This window comes from Lagenorhynchus albirostris, chromosome 14 (genome assembly GCF_949774975.1).
Source record: "Lagenorhynchus albirostris chromosome 14, mLagAlb1.1, whole genome shotgun sequence".
NCBI lineage: Eukaryota > Metazoa > Chordata > Mammalia > Artiodactyla > Delphinidae > Lagenorhynchus > Lagenorhynchus albirostris.
In genome coordinates, this window is record NC_083108.1 from 76,367,959 (window position 1) to 76,388,579 (window position 20,621).

At 50.0% G+C, this 20,621-nt stretch overlaps 1 protein-coding gene across 3 annotated transcripts; it reads right to left on the reverse strand.

The window, feature by feature from the left end:
* Positions 1-1,798: 1,798 nt before the first annotated feature.
* HRK (harakiri, BCL2 interacting protein) lies at positions 1,799-19,724 on the reverse strand. Of its 3 annotated transcripts, XM_060121238.1 has the most exons (3): positions 19,393-19,724; positions 2,993-3,471; positions 1,799-2,298 (listed from the first exon to the last, which is right to left on the reverse strand). In XM_060121238.1, exon 1 carries the CDS (start codon positions 19,722-19,724, stop codon positions 19,449-19,451), a length of 276 nt encoding a protein of 91 aa, XP_059977221.1. In that variant the 3' UTR covers positions 1,799-2,298; positions 2,993-3,471; positions 19,393-19,448. The 3 variants fall into 3 exon arrangements, with proteins under 3 accessions (XP_059977221.1, XP_059977222.1, XP_059977220.1); XM_060121239.1 differs by lacking the exon at positions 2,993-3,471; XM_060121237.1 differs by having other exon boundaries at positions 1,799-3,471.
* Positions 19,725-20,621: the final 897 nt, after the last annotated feature.

Consider the following 20,621-nt stretch of genomic DNA (forward strand, 5'->3'; position numbering starts at 1 on the left):
CACTGCAACTTCTAATACCAGGTGGACGCTCAACAAGTCCACAATGGCAAGCCAGTGTCCCCAAAAGACACTTGGGTAGCATCAGAGGAGGACTCCCTCAATTTCCCAAGCAAGGGGAAGGGGTATTTTGTCACTGTCAGAAACATGATAATAAAGCTAGGAGTACATGAGATCAGACATATAAATTGTGAAACCAAAGTCACAGCTCCATTGTACTGTGACCGTATTGTTTAAATCACCCTTTTCCCCCTCATCAAAATAGAAAAGAATTTAAAAATGAGATCACTGGAAGAAGTGGAAAAAACGTCTCCACGATCCCAATGAAAGAGGAACAAAATGGAAATTGGGTTCTAGGAGACGTACAGCCTAGGACCATGGACAGCAGCCAGAGAGGTGCAGGGCTCCTCCAAAGAAACCGTTAATCGAACTATGCTCAAGGGACTATGAAATGGAACCCAAAACTGAAAAGGGGAAAAGAGATCTTACTTGCTCGTGGGCATTGGGGTAAGGGAGAGAACCTTCCAGAAGGGAATGGATCTAATTTGGAATGTTGAGGTCCCAAGAGCTTCCAATCCCTGTGGCTCCCGTACCCTCACCCTCTGAGAGCAACCAGAAAGGAGGAGGCCCTTCTGTTTGCTTCTCACCTCATTATGCAGCAAGCTACCTAAACGATGATCTCAGAAGCCCCCCTCTGCTTTGCACACACACACACACACACACACTGCTGTCTGCTGAAACCTGATATGAGGTCTTTTTTAAAATTTATTTCAAAGCCTCCCTCCCTCCCTCTCTCTCTCTCTCTCTTCACAGACGCTCTGCAGTGAAGCTAATCAAAATCAATGACTCCTTGGCAGCCAGAGAAAAGCCAGGGAGGGGGGGAAATGGTGCCAGCACTTTGCACACTGTGGAAATATTTTTTTTAAAAAAAACCACCACCCCACTATCTCATGCAATCCAAGTAATGCAACAGGAGAGACGGTGGAGACAATATATACATATATATCATGCTTCAATTTCCTAATACAAATGTCCATCAAGAAGTCAAATCTCATATAAAAACAAGCATTAAAAACAACCCCTTGTCAAAAATCGGGGCATTTGAGAAATGCACTCAAATTAATGATGTGCAAGAAAAAGCCAGGGTTAGATAAATACACAGTTTCTAATAATATAAGAGAATATGTACAAGGGACTTGGCTGTAAAGCTCCATGAGGAGGGTCCTGGGTGCCCGGTTCTCTCAAGCGATGTGGCTTCATGGACATCAAAATTGCCTGAAACCCCAGCATTTGGAGTTTGGATCCTCCAGCGGGAATGTCATAAGCTAGTCAGGGTCGAAAAAAAGGGTCCTCTGACCTTTAACCTGTGTCTAGGTAGTCAGCACGTCCCCACTGTGGTCTTGAAGGTTCAGCCTTAAAGCAGCAGAGAGCTACGATCGCGTACAACTACAGTAGTGAAAACCCCCTCCCCAGAAAATGGGGTCAGCTGGAAAGTCTAGCGTCTGGCTAGGAAAGTGACTAAATAAAAGCAGAGATTGTATTTCATATCATTCTAATGAATTTGCCTTCTCTGAGTTCACGGCTTGGCGGGGATGTCACCTGCTGCTCCCTGACGACCTTGCCTACACACTCATCCCCTGTAAACATAACTGCAGGAAGGGCTCCAGCCATGAAGGGAAACAAATTCTCTATAAACAAGCTTTCTTTTTGGCTTTGCCGAGTTCCAAGCTGTCGGGGGGGGGCGGCCGTGGGGAGGGGGTGGGTGGGAAGCTGCCCTCACATTCAGCAGTTCTGGGTTGCATTTTTCTTTAAAGGGCTACTTAGGAAAACATAAGGCATGGATTTATTTTTCTTTTTAAACAAAGACAGCTCTCAGCTTGCAGCAGCCCTGAAAGCCCCTGCATTCTAAAGGACCTGGTAATTTTCAGCAACGCCCATGAGAAAGAATTGCCGTTTCAGACCCATGTCAACCTGAAAACGGCTGGTCCCTCTGCTGGTTTCTTAGGACTGGAAGAGTGTCTGCAGACCAGACCAGCAGACCCCCTCTCCACAGGTACCGCGTGGTGACCTGCAAATCCAGCCTTGTAGAATGACTGAACCTGCAGCCTCGTGCCTCACCATCTCAGCTTTGAAAAGGGCAGTGTGAGCCCTGCACAGAGGAATAATACCTGTTGTTGGATATTTTTTTTAATGAAAGCAAAACATAATCATCACTCCCTGAAGAGTCTTTGCAGCCAAGTCTCAGTCCAGCACACATCTTTTTTTAGCCCTTCTAGAAACTTCTGAAAATAGTAGCTTATCCTGGGGAAAAAGAAAAAAAATCAGACCCTCAGAAAGTGAGATGCTGGTGCATTTCATTGAAATGACCCTCTCCCTCCCCCAACGTCCCTGGCTTATAATTCACCCTTGACCAGAAGGTAGCCATTTCTTGGCTCTTCAATCCATAAAACCTACGCCCTGAAATCCCCTTGGGGAGTCGGGGAGGCTGTGGTCTGAACTCGCAGGGTACTTGCGGGCAGAGGAGGCAGCAAACAAGTCACACGTGAGGTCAGTTTTCCACCCCGTAACCAGCAAGCCACTCAGTGCCATCACCCACCCTTCCTCCCTCCCAGAGCCCAAGGTTTGCTCCAAAACACCTCCGTGTATTCATCCCCACATAGAGAAAGAGAAAAGACTCTCAAGTGGCACTTTTGTGACTGATTCCTTTAAAATAAGAATCTGAAACAGCAAAATAGAAACCTCTCTCGTCCCCTGGCCTTGCAGGTCTGGCAACAGCATACCATGACAGCACCAGCAAGAACACATGTAGCACCAGCAAAATTTAAGCGAAGCACCAGAGACACCAGATTGGTAGAGGGGGTGGGGAATGCCATTTGTCTTGATGACAGTGGGACTAGCCATCTATCTAGGTAGGTAGAGAGAGGCTAGGACTTGTCAAGACTTAGAAATGGAGGTGTCCCAGACTGCCCCTACAAAATTGGCCCTGAGTCCTCACTTTTTGTTTTCTATTTTGCTTTTTGCACTTTCACCTCCTCCTCCACCGGCATCCCTTCCCAGGCAGTTGGTCGCCTCTGAGGCTAATTCCCACCAGTCTTTGCAAAATTTCTAGGTACACAGTAAGCATCTCTCTTCCAGTGCCCCAGACATGAAAGAGCATCAAAGTTCACATCGGAAGGTGCAGAAAAGGGAGGGGACCACATCCTCGACAAGGCATGCACTGAAGAATAATATTCATATTTTCTTTTTCTATATATATATAGAGCTGTATGTAAATAGCGTTGGGGTGTCTGTTTCTGCAGCTGGATATCAAAGAGGGCTTCCCCAGTCCCATTCCGCGTTGCTACTATTGCTCCAGGCGCCGTCTTTATTCTCCACTTCCTTCTCGAAGTGCCAACTGCGGCCTTTCAAGCTCTGGGCTCCCCCCTCAGGAAAATGGGAACCGGCTTTCTCCAAGGACACAGGGTTTTCACCAACCTGCAGAAATAAAGATTTGTATTTCAGTCAGTAGGCACGTGCAGACAGCCACTGGGGATGACGTCAGCGCCTTGGGCCGCTGCACAGCCAGCTCCGCTTGTCGGGAGGGGGAGGGGGATAGGCGAGAGCTGCTAGATACCAAAGCTCTGATTTGGAAGGAAAGGTTCCCCCAAAGCTAGTCTTGGTGCTGCCCCTCCCCCCAAAGCTCTGTCCATATAGCAGCCTTCCTTAAACATATATGTGCACGTGCACGCACACACACACACACACACACACACACACACACACACACACACACCTCTTGTTTTCAGACCTACACGTTTACATAGGCATCTTCTGTGATTTAAAAAGACGATGTGGAGACACATTACATTTTTTGCTCCTCCGTGTCAGGAACGGGACCATCATCTATTCATTTCATAGATCCATATTCAAGGCAGACTTGTAGGACAGTCTCTGCTGTCATCCATCCACCCACCCATCCATCCATTCATTCATTGACGAACATGCCAAGCACCATACTAGGTGTTACAGATCCAATGACACAGTTCTTACCCTTAAGGGGCTCAAAAGCCAACAAAGGGAGATGAGATGAAATCAATAATGACAGTGTCATGGGAAGAGCCTGCAATCTGGGTAGACATGGCCTATGGGAGCCCACAGGAGAGGCAGCTCATGAGGGAGGAGGGGAAGTCAGAGAAAGAGGAAGGCCCCTGCTGAGTACTGAACGATGCCAGTGAATTAGCCAGGATAAGGGGAGGTATTCCGGGGAGGTATTCCGGCAGGGCAGAGAAAAACAGTGCATACCCAAGAGAATGGAAACTATATATCCATGCAAAAGCTTGTACACAAATGTTCAGAGCAGCATATCTATAATGGTTCCAAAGTGGAAACCACCCAAATGCCCATCACCTGATGAATGCATAAATAAATAGGGTATTTCCATACAATGGAACATTATTTGACCATAAAATGGAAGGAATCGCTGACACATGCTACAACACGGATGAACCTTGAAGACATGCTGCTAAATGAAAGAAGCCAGACACGAAAGGGACAAATGTTGTAGGATTCCATTTACAGGAAATGTCTAGAATAAACAAATCTATAAAGCAAGCAAGCAGATTTGTGGTTGCCCAGGGCTGGGGAGGAATGTAAGCAATTGGGGACTAAATGCTAATGGGCACGAGGCTTCTGTTGGGGAACTGAAAATGCTCTAAAATTGATTGCGGGGACGGCTGCACAACTCTGGAAATATAATAAACACCACTGACTTGTGCTTGGGCTTCTCCACAACATGGCAGCCTCACAGTAGATGGATTCTGACCTGGTATCTTAGAGCTCCAAAGGCAAGTGTCTCGGAGGGTCAGATGGAAGCTGCCTTGCCTTTTTTGACCCAGCTTCAGACATCACTTTGGTTCAAAGCAGATCACAGGCCAGCCCAGATTTAAGGGGAGTGGAATTAGACACTACCCCATGGGGGAGTGGCAAGGTTCTAGAATAGCCAATGGGAGAGAAGATATTGCCGTGGCCATCTTTGGATTATGCAGTCTAACACAGAATTTCAGAAAGTGTTCAGGGCTCTAAAGGTAACACACGAAGATAATGGAAAAGGATGTGAAGCATATCAGGAGGAGGAGAGGAAGAGGGAGAGAAGGAGAGGGAGGGAGTACAGGAAGGGGATGAAGAGAGGAGGGGAGGAAGGGAGAAGAAACAGGACACAGAGGAAGGACATACCATGACTAGGTCAGGGAGCTCGATGAGCCGCAAGCAAAGGCTGGGCCCTGGGGCCAGGCGGGAGATGAGGTTGGAGAGTCAGCAGAGGAGATAAACACAATTCGTACATTACTCTAAAGCAGGTGGTGGGAAAACTGCCATGTGCGTGATACAAACCACATGGTGTAGGAGAGAGATGACTTTATGACCTTCAAGTGGACAAAAGTCTGGGATATTGACTTGTATGAACTGCACCAACAGCCTCCCTTGGCCTCTGGCCTCCTCCGGGGTCTGGTTCACAGAAGGCGGCAATGGCACGGCAAGACAGGGCCACAGGTCGGCCGGAGTACCTGCCAGGAAGCTCTCTGGCGCAGCTCCAGGCCCCTCTCCAGGCTCTGGGTCCTGTCCCCTCGCCTCGCCTTTAGGCCAGGGGGGCTGCCAACCTGGGAGTGGGGCTGCAGGATCCCTCACTGATTTCCTAAACCCTGCACACACTTTGCCATCGAACCTTTACTAAATTCTCCTCTGATTACTCAGTTTGGAGGTGCTCTCTGCCTCTTACTTGGACCCTGACCGATACATACAACTGCGTCCATAATCACATGGACCCCACAATCGACCTTAGCTGCTGGTCACAAGGATCTGAATCAGCAACTTCAAACCTTTTGCTTTTGACCTGCTCAGGTGGAGGGAGAAGACCCCTGCAGCCCGCCAACCACCAACCCCCACCCCGTTCCCCTCCTGTCCCATCAGGGCACAAGCGAAGAAGGCATTCTGCTTTACTGTGTAGCTGCTAGATGTTTTCATGGAGTACTGACTCAGAGTCACCGTCAACTCAACTGAGAAGCACGCTCAATTTAGTTCATGGAAACCAGCTTCTGTAACCTCTAAAAATCTCACTTGGTTGGTGTCTAGTCATACTGACCTATAGAATCAAAGTCAGTGGAACCCTGCAGCATTAGCCTGAGGTGATTATGCTGCCTTAAGCATGGGTGCAAAAAAGGAACGATGGAGGGCGAGAAAGAAACCACGTTTATTAAGCACCTACTGTGTGCTATGGAGTGTGCTGACTTCATGCTAAGCATTGTTCTCTGCACAAGATAAAGCTCAGTGCCTGCCCTCAATTGGCCTCCAGTCTTACTGGGGAAGACATGAAATGCCAGAGGCCAGGACTGTAAAAGACCATTGTCTGCAGACAATGAGTGTGCAGACACATTGGTCTGGGTGTGTTTAGAGCCCAGAAGTCGATATGCGGTTACACTCACCAGGAAACCTTCAGAGAGGAAGCAGGATTTGAACTGGGCCTTGAAGATACACAGACATTTTTTTTTTAATTAAATGGTTTCTTTGTGTATTTAATTTTATTTATTTATTTATTTATTTTTGGCTGTGTTGGGTCTTCGTTTCTGTGCGTGGGCTTTCTCTAGTTGCGGCGAGCGGGGGCCACTCTTCATCGCAGTTCGTGGGCCTCTCACTATCGCGGCCTCTCTTGTTGTGGAGCACAAGCTCCAGACGCGCAGGCTCAGTAGTTGTGGCTCAAGGGCCTAGTTGCTCCGCGGCATGTGGGATCTTCCCAGACCAGGGCTCAAACCCGTGTCCCCTGCATTGGCAGGCGGATTCTCAACCACTGCGCCACCAGGGAAGCCCCAGACAATGTTTTTGCCATATTTGGAAGAAGGCAGGATCGTTTAGGTGGGGAAAGGGCCTAAGCAAGGCGCAAGGGCAGTGACAAGTATGGCTCAAACAGGGGACCCTGACGAGCAGGGAACTGCATCTGAAAGTTGTGACAATTGAGGCTGTGTCGATACCTGAGTTGAATGCAGATGATGAAGGGAAAATAACAGTGGCATCAGGCGGGAAACTGTATTGTTTCCTTGCAAAACTAGGACCAGCAACTGATTTTCACTTTTCCTACCTGTAAATCATTGAGCGTATAATGAGTCTTTCTAAGGGTTTCTCAGGGCTGCTAAATGGACAAATTCCTGTGCCCGTTTGTGTACTGATTACCGGCTGGCGTCCACAGTGAAGGATGAACATTAGAAGCGCACCTCTGCACGGCATCAACCAGCCAGTGGACACCATGACAGCACGCTCCACAGTCAGAGGGTGGGCCTCTGTATACACTTCTGGAGGATTTGTTTGTTCGTTTTTTAGTTAGCATTTTTTTCACTTCAGGATATGTTATGTCAGTAAGTATAACTCTTTTTTTTGTTTGTTTCTTCTGGGGGACTTTAAATTGGACACCCTCCACTAGCCCACAGAAGCAGTCAGATAAATGTGCTCAAGGATGTTCCCTCCAGCTTTATTTGTAATAAATTTGGAATTTATTACAAATCTGTAGTTTGGAAACAACCCATGTGTTTATTGACAGGAGACTGGATTAACAAATTAAGCCACCTGCCTATTAGAAAGAGGTAAATCTAAATGTACTGAGACAGAAAGATGGCTATGATTTTTAATTGAAAAGAGCAAATGCCCCAGATTTTTTTCCTTTAATGAATATGTGTGTGTGCGTACACAGATAGCTATATCTATCTATATATCCATATAAAAAGTATGGCAGAGAGGCAAAATAGTATAATGGTTAAGAGCCCAGACTCTGGAGCTCGACACCTGAGTTGGAATCCTGATTCAGACACTTAAAAGCTGTGTGACCTTGGGCCAGTTATTAACCTCTCTGGGTCTCAGTTTCCTTATACGGAAAAGGTGGGGGAGTATATCGAATCTTACTGTGTTGATGTAAGGACTGAAAGTATTAACATATGTGAGGACTTAGAAGTCCAGCACATAGTAAGGTCTGCATTTGTCGTTATTATTATTGTTATTGTTGTTATATACTCCAGCCTGAAAGTTACCCCAGGGGAGTGGCTTTGGGGGTGGAGTAAAAGAACAATTACAGCGCTCTACTTGGTATACTTTACTTCTGTACTGTTTATGTTATTTTTTTCTTTTCTTTTTTTGAAAGGAGTAAGGAGTCATTGTACAATTTTAAACTAGTTTAAAAACATAAAGTCCACAGCTCCCTATGAACCACTTGAACTGCCCCTGGGATGTTTTTCCTCAAACTTGGCTCATAAAGCACTCTCTCAAATGCTGACTCACAACCAAAGCTCACAACTGAAGAGATTCATGAAACGCCTGTTCTTAAATGTCCCTATTTCCACTTTGCGCCCACAGAGTGGAGGGGCGGGGACAGAGGGGGGGAAGCCTCGAGAGACCGGCTGCCTGGGCTGGGGCGCTGCAGGTGGAGAGCTGTGAGCTGTGAATCCCACTGCACCGTTAGAGCAGGAGCCTCACCCCCTTTTCCCTACATCTGAGAAGAGTTAGGACTCTTGGGTTCCCTCCTAAGAGGTCCCAATTTTTAGTTGAAAAAAATAACTTTTTTGCTCTTGCCGTTTGCATATGTGATAAGTTAGAAGTTCAAAGAGCAGAGAAGGATATAGAAATAAACGGAAAGCCGCCTTCACTCCACCCCTAAGCCCCCCAGAATACTTTCTGTGCATTTACACACACCTTGTCTCTCCCCTTGACCCACCATTTCATCCTCAGGGCTCAGCACCGTGCCCTGCACAGAGCAGGTGTTCAATTCAACCTGTTGAGTGACAATGGCTAAGTGAGCACGTGAACAATGGTGGGAACTTCCCCACTCTTCCATCTTTGTTTTTTTTTAATTAATTTTTATTGGAGTATAGTTGATTTACAATGTTGTGTTAGTTTCTGCTGTACAGCAAAGTGAATCAGTTACACATGTACATATATCCACTCTTTTTTATTCTATTCCCATATAGGTCATTACAGAGTATTGAGTAGAGTTTCCTGTGCTAGACAGTAGGTTCTTATTACCCACTCTTCCATCTTTGGTTTCAGCGGGTTGATTTTGACCATGGAGTTCAAACGGTACCAGTGGTCGGTCGTGATGTCTAAGAATCATGGGTACAAAGCTCTCCATTTGTGGAATCCTCCTAGAGGGAAGATGCTCTGGTCCATGTTAGCATTTTAATCTCTGTCCATGTAGCTCATGCTGGCCAGTTAGGACACTGGGCTCTGAGGAGACGGTGGCTGAGGGGACTAAAAGAGCAGAAGGCTAGGTGTGGGGTGTATGAGAAAGGAAGAGGCCATTGGCAGCTCCTGGAAGATGTGCTTCCTTCTCTCTGCCTATCTATCTATTGCCCCTGTTATCTGTGAATAGTTATCAATGCTATCAGTGAAGAGTTATTGATTATATGAAGTCTGTGGAGACAGCCCAGAGACCTCAGAACTCTGCCCACTATGAAGTTCTGGCAGGTGGGCCTTGAATGCCAAACTAACTTGATATCCAAAAGAATAAGCACTGAGAAGTTGGGGGTAGCACAGCACACAATCGACACCAAACCAAATGGACAGATCCTTCTTAAAGCAATCTCGCCTTATGCATCACATGTTACAACACACATATTCTTTCACCCAAAAAGTTCACCTCTAGGAACTTCAGGGTTTTATTTTTTTGGTTCTTTTTGTTTTATTTGCGGTACGCGGGCCTCTCACTGATGTGGCCTCTCCCGCCACGGAGCACAGGCTCCGGATGCGCAGGCCCAGCGGCCATAGCTCACGGGCCCAGCCGCTCCGCGGCATGTGGGATCTTTCCGGACCGGGGCATGAACCCACGTCCCCTGCATTGGCAGGCGGACTCTCAACCACTGTGCCACCAGGGAAGCCCGGAACTTCAGTTTTTTGTGGTTTTTTTTTTGCAAAGTTGTCCAAACAAGAATGTTCACTAAACCTCACTTACGAACTATCAGAAAATGGGGAACAGCGTAAATATCCCTGGGGATGTGACCAAATAAGGAAATCGTGGTCCATCCGAGCAACGGAACACCATGCAGCCATAAAAAAAAGATGATGAAAACCTCTGTTGACATGGGAACATCTCAGCAACCTATTTTTATTGGGGAAGAAACAGATTACAAAATAGCATGAACAGTATGATCTCATTTATTTAAAATAGCATACAAGTGTGGGTGTGTCTACGCATCAAGGGAAGTCTGGCAGGGTGGTCTCCAAAACCAGAGGTCATAAACTTAAATGCATTGGCCCCAGTAACATGTGCCCAGGAGGGGCCAGGGTCACTGAAGAGTTTGTGTCCCATCTAAAGAGGTTTCTGACACTCATCTCCAGCTTTTTGCTGCCACATGGGACTTGGTATTGTTAGATCTTTCTTTTTCTTTCCAGTTTTTTCAATAAAAACTGGAAACCTGGACTTCAATATGAAAGTGCCTAATTTTTTTGTTTGTTTGTTTGTTTGTTTGCGGTACGTGGGCCTCTCACTGTTGTGGCCTCTCCCGTTGCGGAGCACAGGCTCCGGACGCACAGGCCCAGCGGCCATGGCTCACGGGCCCAGCCACTCCGCAGCATGTGGGATCCTCCCGGACCGGGGCACGAACCCGCGTCCCCTGCATCGGCAGGCGGACGCTCAACCACTGCGCCACCAGGGAAGCCCAAAGTGCCTGATTTTTAAGCGTGTGGCGGAAGATATGCAAGTCAAATAAAGCTAAATGGCAGGCCAATTACAGCCAGGAAACTACCAGGTTTCGACTTCTGCCTAGACGCTAAGACATTCTTCGACAGAGACAGCTGGCATGTAAGCCCACCTCATTTTCACCTTCAGAAGCCATCTCTGTGCCTTGGTTTCCCCATCTATAAGGTGAGGGCGTTGCGTTAGGTGGTTTCTAAAGTCCTGTCTATTTCTGGCTGTGTTTTTAGAACAGTGATCTCTTTGGGTCATACTTTTGAGATCAAAGCAATGATTTCTCTCTGAAGTCGGGGGGCGGGGGCGGCGAATAGAGGGGTATGAAGTCAGCCAGTTTTATGTCTCATTTCTGGGGGGGTGTCCCCAATTCCCTGGGCCTCTCCCAAATTCATTCATTCATTTACTCATTCATCCCTCCATTCATTCAGTAGTTAGTGAATGCCCATTCTGCACTGGTCACCATGCCAGGTGCTGGGATACAGTGATGGACAAAAAGCCAGGACTGGGGCCCTCACGGGACCTGGAGGCTAGTGTCCCCCAGGCTGGGGAGTGCTGTCCTGGAGGTTCCCCCAGCCCCGGCGCAGTGGCTTAAGAAGGCTGTTGGTGATCCACAGAGTTGGGGGCGGGGGCAGGATTAGCAACTGCTTTGTACAAAAAGCTCAGAAAAGTCCCCTAAGAGTTGCCACCATACTCTGAATATGGGCCCGTGGACTGAAATTTACACCAAATAAGAACAACACATATCCTGCACTATCATTTACCCTTTTCTGAACAGCAGTGATATGCCTTATACTGCTCAGAAGGTAGAGGGACATGCCTAAGGTCACATAACTGGGAAATGGCCGATCAGGACCGGATCTGAAAGTCAGCCTGACTCCAAAGTTCATGTCACCGTCCACCAAGCTGTCCTACCTCGGCATAAAATCCGGGTGAATTAGATAAAGTTACCAGCAGTTAAATTTTCTGAGTCAAGAATGAGGCCCCATGGTGTGCCAACAGGCTGAAACATTATAAATCTGGGCTGTCTTTGAAAACGCTACCTCTTCTTAAATCTATCCCGTGGCCCTTGACACATTCCCACCCTCTGAAGATCCCTCCAAACTCACTTTGTCTAAGTTTCCCCACCATCAATATGTTAGCATCCTACAGTATTTATTAAGTACCATGCACCAGATCCAAGTACAGCCAGGCAGGCAGAGAAGCTCTTCAAACTCTTAGTGACACCGCTATGACTTGCAGCCTTTCCCTGAAGTTGGAATGGGCATGTCAGCAGTCATCTCACTCATGCACTCCAACAATGGCTAGAGATGCGGTCCATGAAGGATATTCCATAAAAAGATAACACAGATTTAGCTGGGGATAGTAACAGCCTGCTCCACAGACAAGCCAATAATCACATTATGGATGGTGGCCAGGGACGTAAATGAGAAAAGGGAACAAGCAGCAGAGTTTATCTAGAAACTACAAGATTTTGTACTCTTCTAGACAACCTTTATAATAAAAGAAGGTTTACCTACACTTTTGATATCAAAGTTCCACTTGCGGGCATTCTTAAGAAAATCATCTGTGGTGTATCCAGAGTTACACCCAAGGATGTTCTGCATCACACTGGAAACTGTCTAAATGTCCAATAATAGCTGCCTGAGAAGGTAAATGGTGGAAGAGCTAAACAGAAATACTAAGCAACCTCTAAGAAGCATGTTGTAGGGCTTCCCTGGTGGCGCAGTGGTTGAGAGTCCGCCTGCCGATGCAGGGGACACGGGTTCGTGCCCCGGTCCGGGAATATCCCACATGCCCGGAGCGGCTGGGCCCGTGAGCCTGTGCTCTGCAACGGGAGAGGCCACAACAGTGAGAGGCCCGCATACCGCCAAAAAAAAAAAAAAAAAAAAAGAAGCGTGTCGTAGAAAATACTATAAAGCATGGAGAAATGTCCATGATATAATGACAAAGTCAAATTACAGAGAATGCATTTAGAGGGATTCTGTTTGTTAAAGTACCTCTCAGTGCATTTTTTTTTTTAAATGGAAAGAAACCTCTCAAAATGTTAACAATGGGTAGTGAGATAAAAACAATCGATTAAATCTTTCTTTTTTTCAGTATTTTCCAAGTATTTGATAACGTGCTTGTAATATTTTTTGTAATCAAGAAAAAGCTATTTTTTCTTAAAAAAGGAATATTACATTATTATTAAGTTTCCCAAAACAATTTAATTCCATCTTGCCCAAGTCCATGGCCTGTGGGGCAAAAGTTCAAAGATGGCAACACCCTGTGGGGCAGCCAATTTTCTCTCCACAGGGCAGGGAAAGGAGCTTTCTCTCTTCCTGGGTATCCAGCAGTACTAAAAGGACACATCTCACTGATGTGGCCTAAAACAGAGATCCCTCACCCAACTGCAGGGCACCAGTTTAAAGCAGGAAGGAGGGAGGGGAGACGATACGGAGTTGAATGGAAATCCAGCCAGTATCCACAAACTTCTGAGGGCACTGAGGGCTGGGCAGAGCTGACACAGGGGCCAGAATCTCTCAGACCTTGGTGGGAGGTCTCCTCCAGTGAGAGTAGGCTGGAGTGGGGGTCAGAGCCGGGGTCTCCCGCTCCTGAGGTCTAGGAGCATCTGAGGCCAGGTTCTGGGACTTACTCATCTCTGCATCCCTGCATCCTGGTGCCTAGCCCTGAGCTGGTGCTCAATTCATATTTGCAAATGCATGAGGATGAGTAGTTCATTGCATCACATCTAATTCTCCTCTTATAAAGCACCTCTTCATGTACTGTCAGCACTTGTGAATCCCTTGACAACAAAACTCAACGTCCCTACCATGGCCTGATCTGGCCCCTGCCTGCCCTCTGTCTTCCTCTCCCCCAAGTTCATGTGGTCTTAGCCCACTGCTCGTTTTCCTCCTCCTCAAGCACACGGTGCAAAGTCTCACCTCCCCAGAACACCTTTCTTCCAGGTACTCACGTGGTTGGCTCCTTTTCGTCACTCACAGCATTGGTTCCTTGGTTCCTCCTCTAAGTGACCATCTCCAACCAGTGCAGGTAAGGAGCGCTCCAGGCTCTCGCTATGAAAGGCAGACCTCGGAGATGTTTGCATTTTTTACAAATCGAAGGTTTGTGGCAACCCTGTGTCGAGCAAGTCTATTGATGCCATCTTTCTTTCCAACAGCATTTGCTCACTTCGTGTCTCTGTGTCACATTGGGATAATTCTCACAATATTTCAAATCTTTCGTCATTATTATATTTGTTACGGTGATCTGTGATCTTTGATGTGATTGTTGCAAAAAGATTATGACTTATGGAAGGTTTAGATGATGGTTAGCATTTTTTAGCAATAAAGTATTTTTTAATGGAGGTGTGTACATTGTTTTTAAAGACGTAATACTACTGCACACTTAATAGACTACAGTATCATGTAAACATAACTTTTATATGCACTGGGAAACCAAAACATTTGTGACTCGCCGTATTGCAGTGGTCTGAACCAAACCCACAGTGTCTCCGAGGTGTGCCTGGACGTTATCTTCGTGTGTTACCTTTAGAGCCCTGAACACTTTCTGAAATTCTCTGTTAGACTGCATAATCCAAAGATGGCCACGACAATATCTTCTCTCCCATTGGCTATTCTAGAACCTTGCCACTCCCCCATGGGGTAGTGTCTAATTCCACTCCCCTTAAATCTGGGCTGAACCAAAGTGATGTCTGAAGCTGGGTCAAAAAAGGCAAAGCAGCTTCCATCTGACCCTCCGAGACACTTGCCTTCGGAGCTCTAAGATACCAGGTCAGAATCCATCTACTGTGAGGCTGCCATGCTGTGGGGAAGCCCAAGCCACAAGAGGAGACTGAGTGTAGATGCTCTGACTGGCAGTCCCAGCCGGCACCCAGCATCAACAGCCAGGCCTATAAATGAAGATCCCATCACCGTGACTCCAGCCCCCAGTCAGCCTGGAACTGAGACAAGTCACCCCTGCTATGCTTTGTCTGAATTTCTAACCCACAGAATGTATGAGCCTAATTGAATAGTTGTTTTAAGCCACTAAGTTTTGGAGTAATTGGTTACACAGCAGCTGTAACCAGAACAATCTTTACTGATTTATCATCTGTCTCTTCCCACTAAAATGTAGGCTCCACGAGAGCAGGGGCTTCTATGTCTTGGTCCTTCCTGTGTCCACCATGCCCTGCACACAGTAGGAACTCAATAATTAATAGGAGAAAAAGTGAAAGAAGCCGAATTTAGGAAACACTAATGCTCACCGTGCACAGTTTCTGAATGATTCATGTATTCATCATAGTTATTTTGTATCTACTATGTGACAAGCAAGTTGCCATGGGCTAGGGACAGTGTGGGGGCAGCTCACTGTTACCATGAAATCCTGTCACACACAGTGATGACCAGAAGGGCGACAGAAGCCCCCACTCCACTCCTCCCACCCCCAATGTAGGTCTGAAAAGCTGACTTTTCAAAACCCAGAGGTGCGGTTGCCAAATCCACGCAGCCCGTATCTGCGGGTGTATTTATTTCTTCCCAGGTGGGGCTGTTTTTACATCCACAGCTCAGTCACTTGAGTCCTGGCCTCTCAGTAGGCAAGAGAGTGACTCCAGACAGCGACCATGTGGCAGGAAGGCTGCCACCGTCCTGCACATCTGGCCGCTTCCTGGGGGGGCAGCGGTGGGGGTTTCCTCCCCAACAGCTGTCTCTTCCTCCGCTCACTCCTTTCCTTCCTTGCCTAGGCTTTCAAGCTCTAAAAGTAATCCTGGCAGGGGTGCAGCAGTCTGGGAAGGAGGCCTGAGGGATGCGCCTCCAGGTTTAACCACTTAATCCCCCAAATACCTTCCAAGAACCAGTTAGCATGTCTGGCGGGCAGGCCAGACCATCATTAACTCATTAAAGCAGGCTCCTGCTGGCCCATTATCTTCCTTGCTACTGACTACGTTGCCTCTTGGGTGCGCAGAGTACCCCTTTCTCCCCTCTCCTTAGTCCTAAGGCAAGGTTCTGCCCACCCCAGCCCGAATCCTCCTCCTTCTCTTTCCCTCCCCCCCACCCCCACCCAAGGCAAGTGACACTTCTCCCTCCCACGCTTCCACCAGCCAGCGCTCACCATAAAGCATCTTTTTTTCCCTCTCCTGTATCTTGGAGCAGTGACTGGTTAAATCACACTCATTCTCCGCCAGGCCTCCCCAGCCTCCAAGGAGCTTCCCCCAAGGCTCCCTCAGAAAGGGAATCTCTCTAGTGCAGGAATTCGAGGCTCACCACCCCTTCTGCTTGCCGCCCTGGTATCATCTCCTCCCCCGCATCCCTCAAGTCATCCGACGGGCTGTGTGCTGCAGGCCTTCAAAGGCAGAGACTCCAATGCCAGTTCTGACTTTGCCATTGATCGATCCATTGGGATGACTCAGGTGGACTCTCTCTGCCTCAGTTTCCCCTTTGAATGGCATTAACCATTTCATAGCATCCTCTGACAACTGAACTAAGTGCCAGGCACTGCACTGGGCACGTGAAATAGATGCTCTCCTATCAACCTCCCAACAATCCTGATAGAGATACAGCTCCGGTTTACAGATAAAGGCTCAGAGAGGTTACGGTTCTTACCCAAAGTCACACTGCCAGAAAGTTCTTGGGCTGGGACTTAAATCCAGTTTCATCTGATCCCTAAACCCATGCTCTTAACCCCTATACTATCCTGGCCCAGGTGGCCTTGATTCCCCAAAATGGCAAGTAAGAATAGTGTGGAATCACCAGCAATGACAATGGCAAAGTGTTGTCTGCTTTCGGAAAGAAAGATATTAAATGCACAATCATAGTCATGATAGCTCACATTTATATTCACTTCTTATGTGCCAGGCACTGTTCTAGAGCTCTCTGTAAATGACTTCATTTTACCCTCTTGACAATAGCTGTGCATTTAAGTACTATTATTGTCCCCATTTTACATATGGGAAAACTGAGTCTCAGAGGAGAGGCTGGATTTTTGTTTGTTTGTTTAATGATGACTTCTAAGAAAACTATTGCTGGCTCACAGTAGAGGCTCAAAACAAGCTTGTTGAAACTGCTGTCATGCATATAGCTAAGCTCACCTTTAACCTAAGAGAATGGTCTGCTCTAGATGGCTGATTCAGGCCTCCCTGAAACCAATAAGGCACCCTGTGAGCATTCCCATTTCTCTTCTGGGGTAGGAAATGTGGAGAGGACCACACACAACTCAACAAACTGTCTTTCTCCAGGGGATTTCCTTTCACGTCTTGCTAACTTACCGAAGGCTGGGGAAAGATGGGTTTCCCCCGGTTAAGCCCAAAGCACAAGAAAGCCCCAAGGTGGAGGTAGCAGCGAGAGAAGCCAAGTCCTTGTGATAGGGGCCGAGCCTGGGAGACCCAGCAAGGCGAACCCCGGGATGGTAGTGGTACACATTCTATTCAATACCATTCTACCGGCGATCCGAGGGAGTGAGGTGCAGCGCGGCAGGAAAGCCGTGCCGGGCATCCTGGGGTCAGGGCACCCGAGGCGGGAGGACCCTAGAGGGTGTGCCTGCTGGGGACGCCCGGACGGGACACAGCAGGATGGAGGAGAACCCAGGGGTAGTCTGAGGAGGTGGCCTGGAGTCGGGACGTAGCACGGGGCTCTGGGGCTGAAGCAGAGTCAGGAAGGGGAAATAAACTCTGCGACGACAATTATCCGCTGACGCCGCACCGGCGAAAACTCCTTCCCGTCCCCCTTCCTTGTCGCGTGAGTCCTTCCTCGCGCCCGAGCTCAGAGAGACGCGCTGCGTTCGCCCCGCGCGCCCTCGCGGAGGTTTCGGGCCACCTCCAGGGCGGCAGCCTACTCCTGAGGGCCCCGGGAGCACCCCCGGCCCCGACGCGCGCCAGTCGGGCTCTGGTGGGCGCTCTCCGCCCCCTAGGTGGGACGCCCAGCATCCTGCACCGTCTAGTCCCGAGAAGGCAGCGCCTCCCCAGCCTCGCCTGGTCTCCAAGACTGGAGGAAGCGGTGTCCTAGCCCTCCTCGCCCTTTCTACTGGATTCCCCTCGCTTCCCATCTTTCTAATCCACGTTCCCACTATCTTGTTCTCTAGGAACTCTCTCTTTCTCCAGCTCCCCCGCCTTTCTTTCCTCGTCTCGCCGCCCGTTTTTTCTTTGCCTCCTTTCCCACCTTCATTCCGCCTTTCCCTAAATTACACACTTTGGGCTTCGCGTCTCTTGCTTGGCTCCCTTTTTCTGCCCCACCTCCCCGTGCCCCATCCAAAATTCTGTTCCTGCCTCTAGGATTCGGCGGCCCCAGCCTGGGCTTCTGCGGTCGAGGGCAGCCCCGGGCCTCTCCTCCGGGAGAAGGAGAATCGGATGTGACCTCCGAGCCGGGCAGAGAGCGTCCCGAAGCGCGCACCTCTCTTCGCCAGCGCCCGGGCTGCGCCGGCCCACGAGACATCTGTCGCCCGCGCTCCCGGCTCACACCCCGCGCACCCCCGCATCTCCCCGGGCGCTGCCACCCCCCACGCTCCGACTGCCGCCTCTCCCTGCGGGCGCCGCGCCAGCTTCCCAGGGTGTTGGCGCACCGCGGGGTTCAGCCGCGACCCGAGAGCTCGGTTTCTGTGGGCCACGGCATCCCGAGGCTGGCTTTCTCACCTTCGACCTTCACCTTCCGGCCCTAGACCCACCTTTGGTAAGCTCAGCCTGATTCTCTCCACTCGCACTCACTGCAGCTCTCCTCTCTATTCCAGAATCTGAAAAGACGATCCTTACACGTTTGCTCCCCTAAAGCGCCTAGCACAGTGCCAGGCGCACAGCTGGTGCTCAGTAATTCCCCAATCCCAAGGGCCTAGCGCACAGTAGGTGCTCAGTACCTTTCTCCTACTGGTACCAGACACACTAGCTCCATACTCACTCCCCACCCCCGCCGCGCAGTGCCTAGCATACTGCAGGCTCTCAAACACCTCCTCCCTCAACAAGGCCTAGCGCCCAGATAGAGCTCAGCTGATGCTCTTTCATTAAGGCTTCCCCTTGGAGTTTCCCTGAGAGCCTCGGATCCCAGCTCACTTGGGGGCATCTCCTTCATCTCAGTTCCTCCGTTTGGTGAAGAGGAGGCCAAGCTCCTCAAACGGGACACCTCGCTGGAGGGGAGAAGAAGTTGCCAGAGCGGAGGAAAACTGCAAAGTTTTAGGTAGGGAGAAAGACGGAGCCGGCCAGAAACCAGGAGGGGGAGGAAGTCGCGAGAAGTGCTCGGGGCGCCGGGAGACGGGCAACAGAAACTGGAGAAGTGACACTTAAGGAGAAGGGGGTCTGGAGCGGCGGTGATGGAAACGGTGGCGACTCTGGAGTGGCAGGCGTCTGAAAGAGGACTGAGGGCTCGTCCTGAAACCGCGATAGATTATAATTCTTTGGCTTGGCCTATAACTGTTCTCAGAGCAAGCCCAGTTTTTACTTGCACTGTGTGTTTGCTTGAGCCGCTGGTGGGGCTTACGGAGGCTAAAGTCCTCCCAAAGCCACCCCGATGGAGAGAGTGGCAAGATGCGCTTAAGGACTCGGAGAGAAGGGGCAGAAACGGTGGAGCCGGTACTTGGAAGGAGAGATGGGGACTGCCTAGGAGGGGGACCGAGATCCTTGCGGAGGAAGAAGGAGATGGGAAGAGAAGAACGCCAAACTTGAGGCTCTCCCGCTCCCAAGCCAGCCGCAAGTCTCCAGTCCCCAGACACCGCGCGCTGGCGCTCGCTCGCTAGCGTACCTGTTGCTCGCTCCGGCTGGGTCTCGGCTTCGGCCCCACCAAGAAGCCCCGCGTTCCTACAAGTTCCGCCTGCCGAGCAGCCAGGCCGCCAGCGCCGCCACCTGCGCGGCCGCGCACAGCCAGGGCCAGTAGGTGGGGAGCGCGCTGGGCGCCGGCGCCCGCCGGCTCCGCGCGCGGCGCCGCCACATGGTGCGCTGGTGCAGCTCGTCGCCGAGCGCCTTGAGCCGGGCGGCCGTGAGCTGCGCGGCGGACGAGCGCAGACCCAGGCGGCCCGCGCTGCAGGCGCACACCGCCGGCGGGCCGCGGCCGCGGTGCAGGGGGCACGGGCACATGACCGCTCGCCTCGCTCCCTCCCCGCGTCGGGCCGCCCCTCGCCTCCTCTGCCTCGGCCTCTGCGCCTGCCTCCGCCGCGCTCCAGTCGCCGGGGGCCTCCCCTGGACACCAAGTTTCTCCTTGTGTTGTGCGTTTGTTGTGCTGACGGCGCTATTATTAATTAAAGTGTCACATGGTGGAGGGGGCGGGGAGGGCGCGGGGAGGGGGGTTACATCATCCGGCCCCGGGGGGGGTTGCAGGCAGAAGAAACCGAGAGGTAACTTTTAACCCTAGCGGCGCCGGCAGTGAGGGGGCGCGCGGGTTGGGAGCAGAGGAGCGCGGGGCGCTGGGACGCCTGAAGGCGACCGGCCGCTTGGGTCTCTGGCTTCAGGGGTCGCGGGAGACCCTCGCGGAGGCGTGGAGCGCCGGGGGAGGTTTTCTCCGTCTCTTTTTCCTGAATTCAGCTCCAATTCCTATTTGGCGAGGGGGGCAGGCTTAATTGCCGTTTTGGATGAAGCCGATATCGAATTCGGCTGCATTATTCAAAAAATGTTCTGAAGCTATTGTTTGGTTTGGGGGAGGTGGGTCGATTCAAAATCTCATGAGAGGGCCGGATTCAACCCAACTTGCCTACTTTCAGGTCTGACTCCGCACCTGTAAGCTGCGGATATGAGCACACCCGACGCACAACCCCACCCCCATCTGAGATAGGCCTCCAGACCCTTAAACGCCCACAGCGCCGCTAGAAACCTTGATGGAGGCGGGGAGAGGATTAGGGGGTCGGCCCTTAGTCTCGGCTGTTCCCGGCACACCGCGCCTCCGCCCGAAAGACCCTCACAAGGGGTTTTCCAGAAGGAAACTTATTTTTGTCTGCTTCCTTTGTCAAGATTACTTTCCTACAGGGGTTAGTTTCTAGC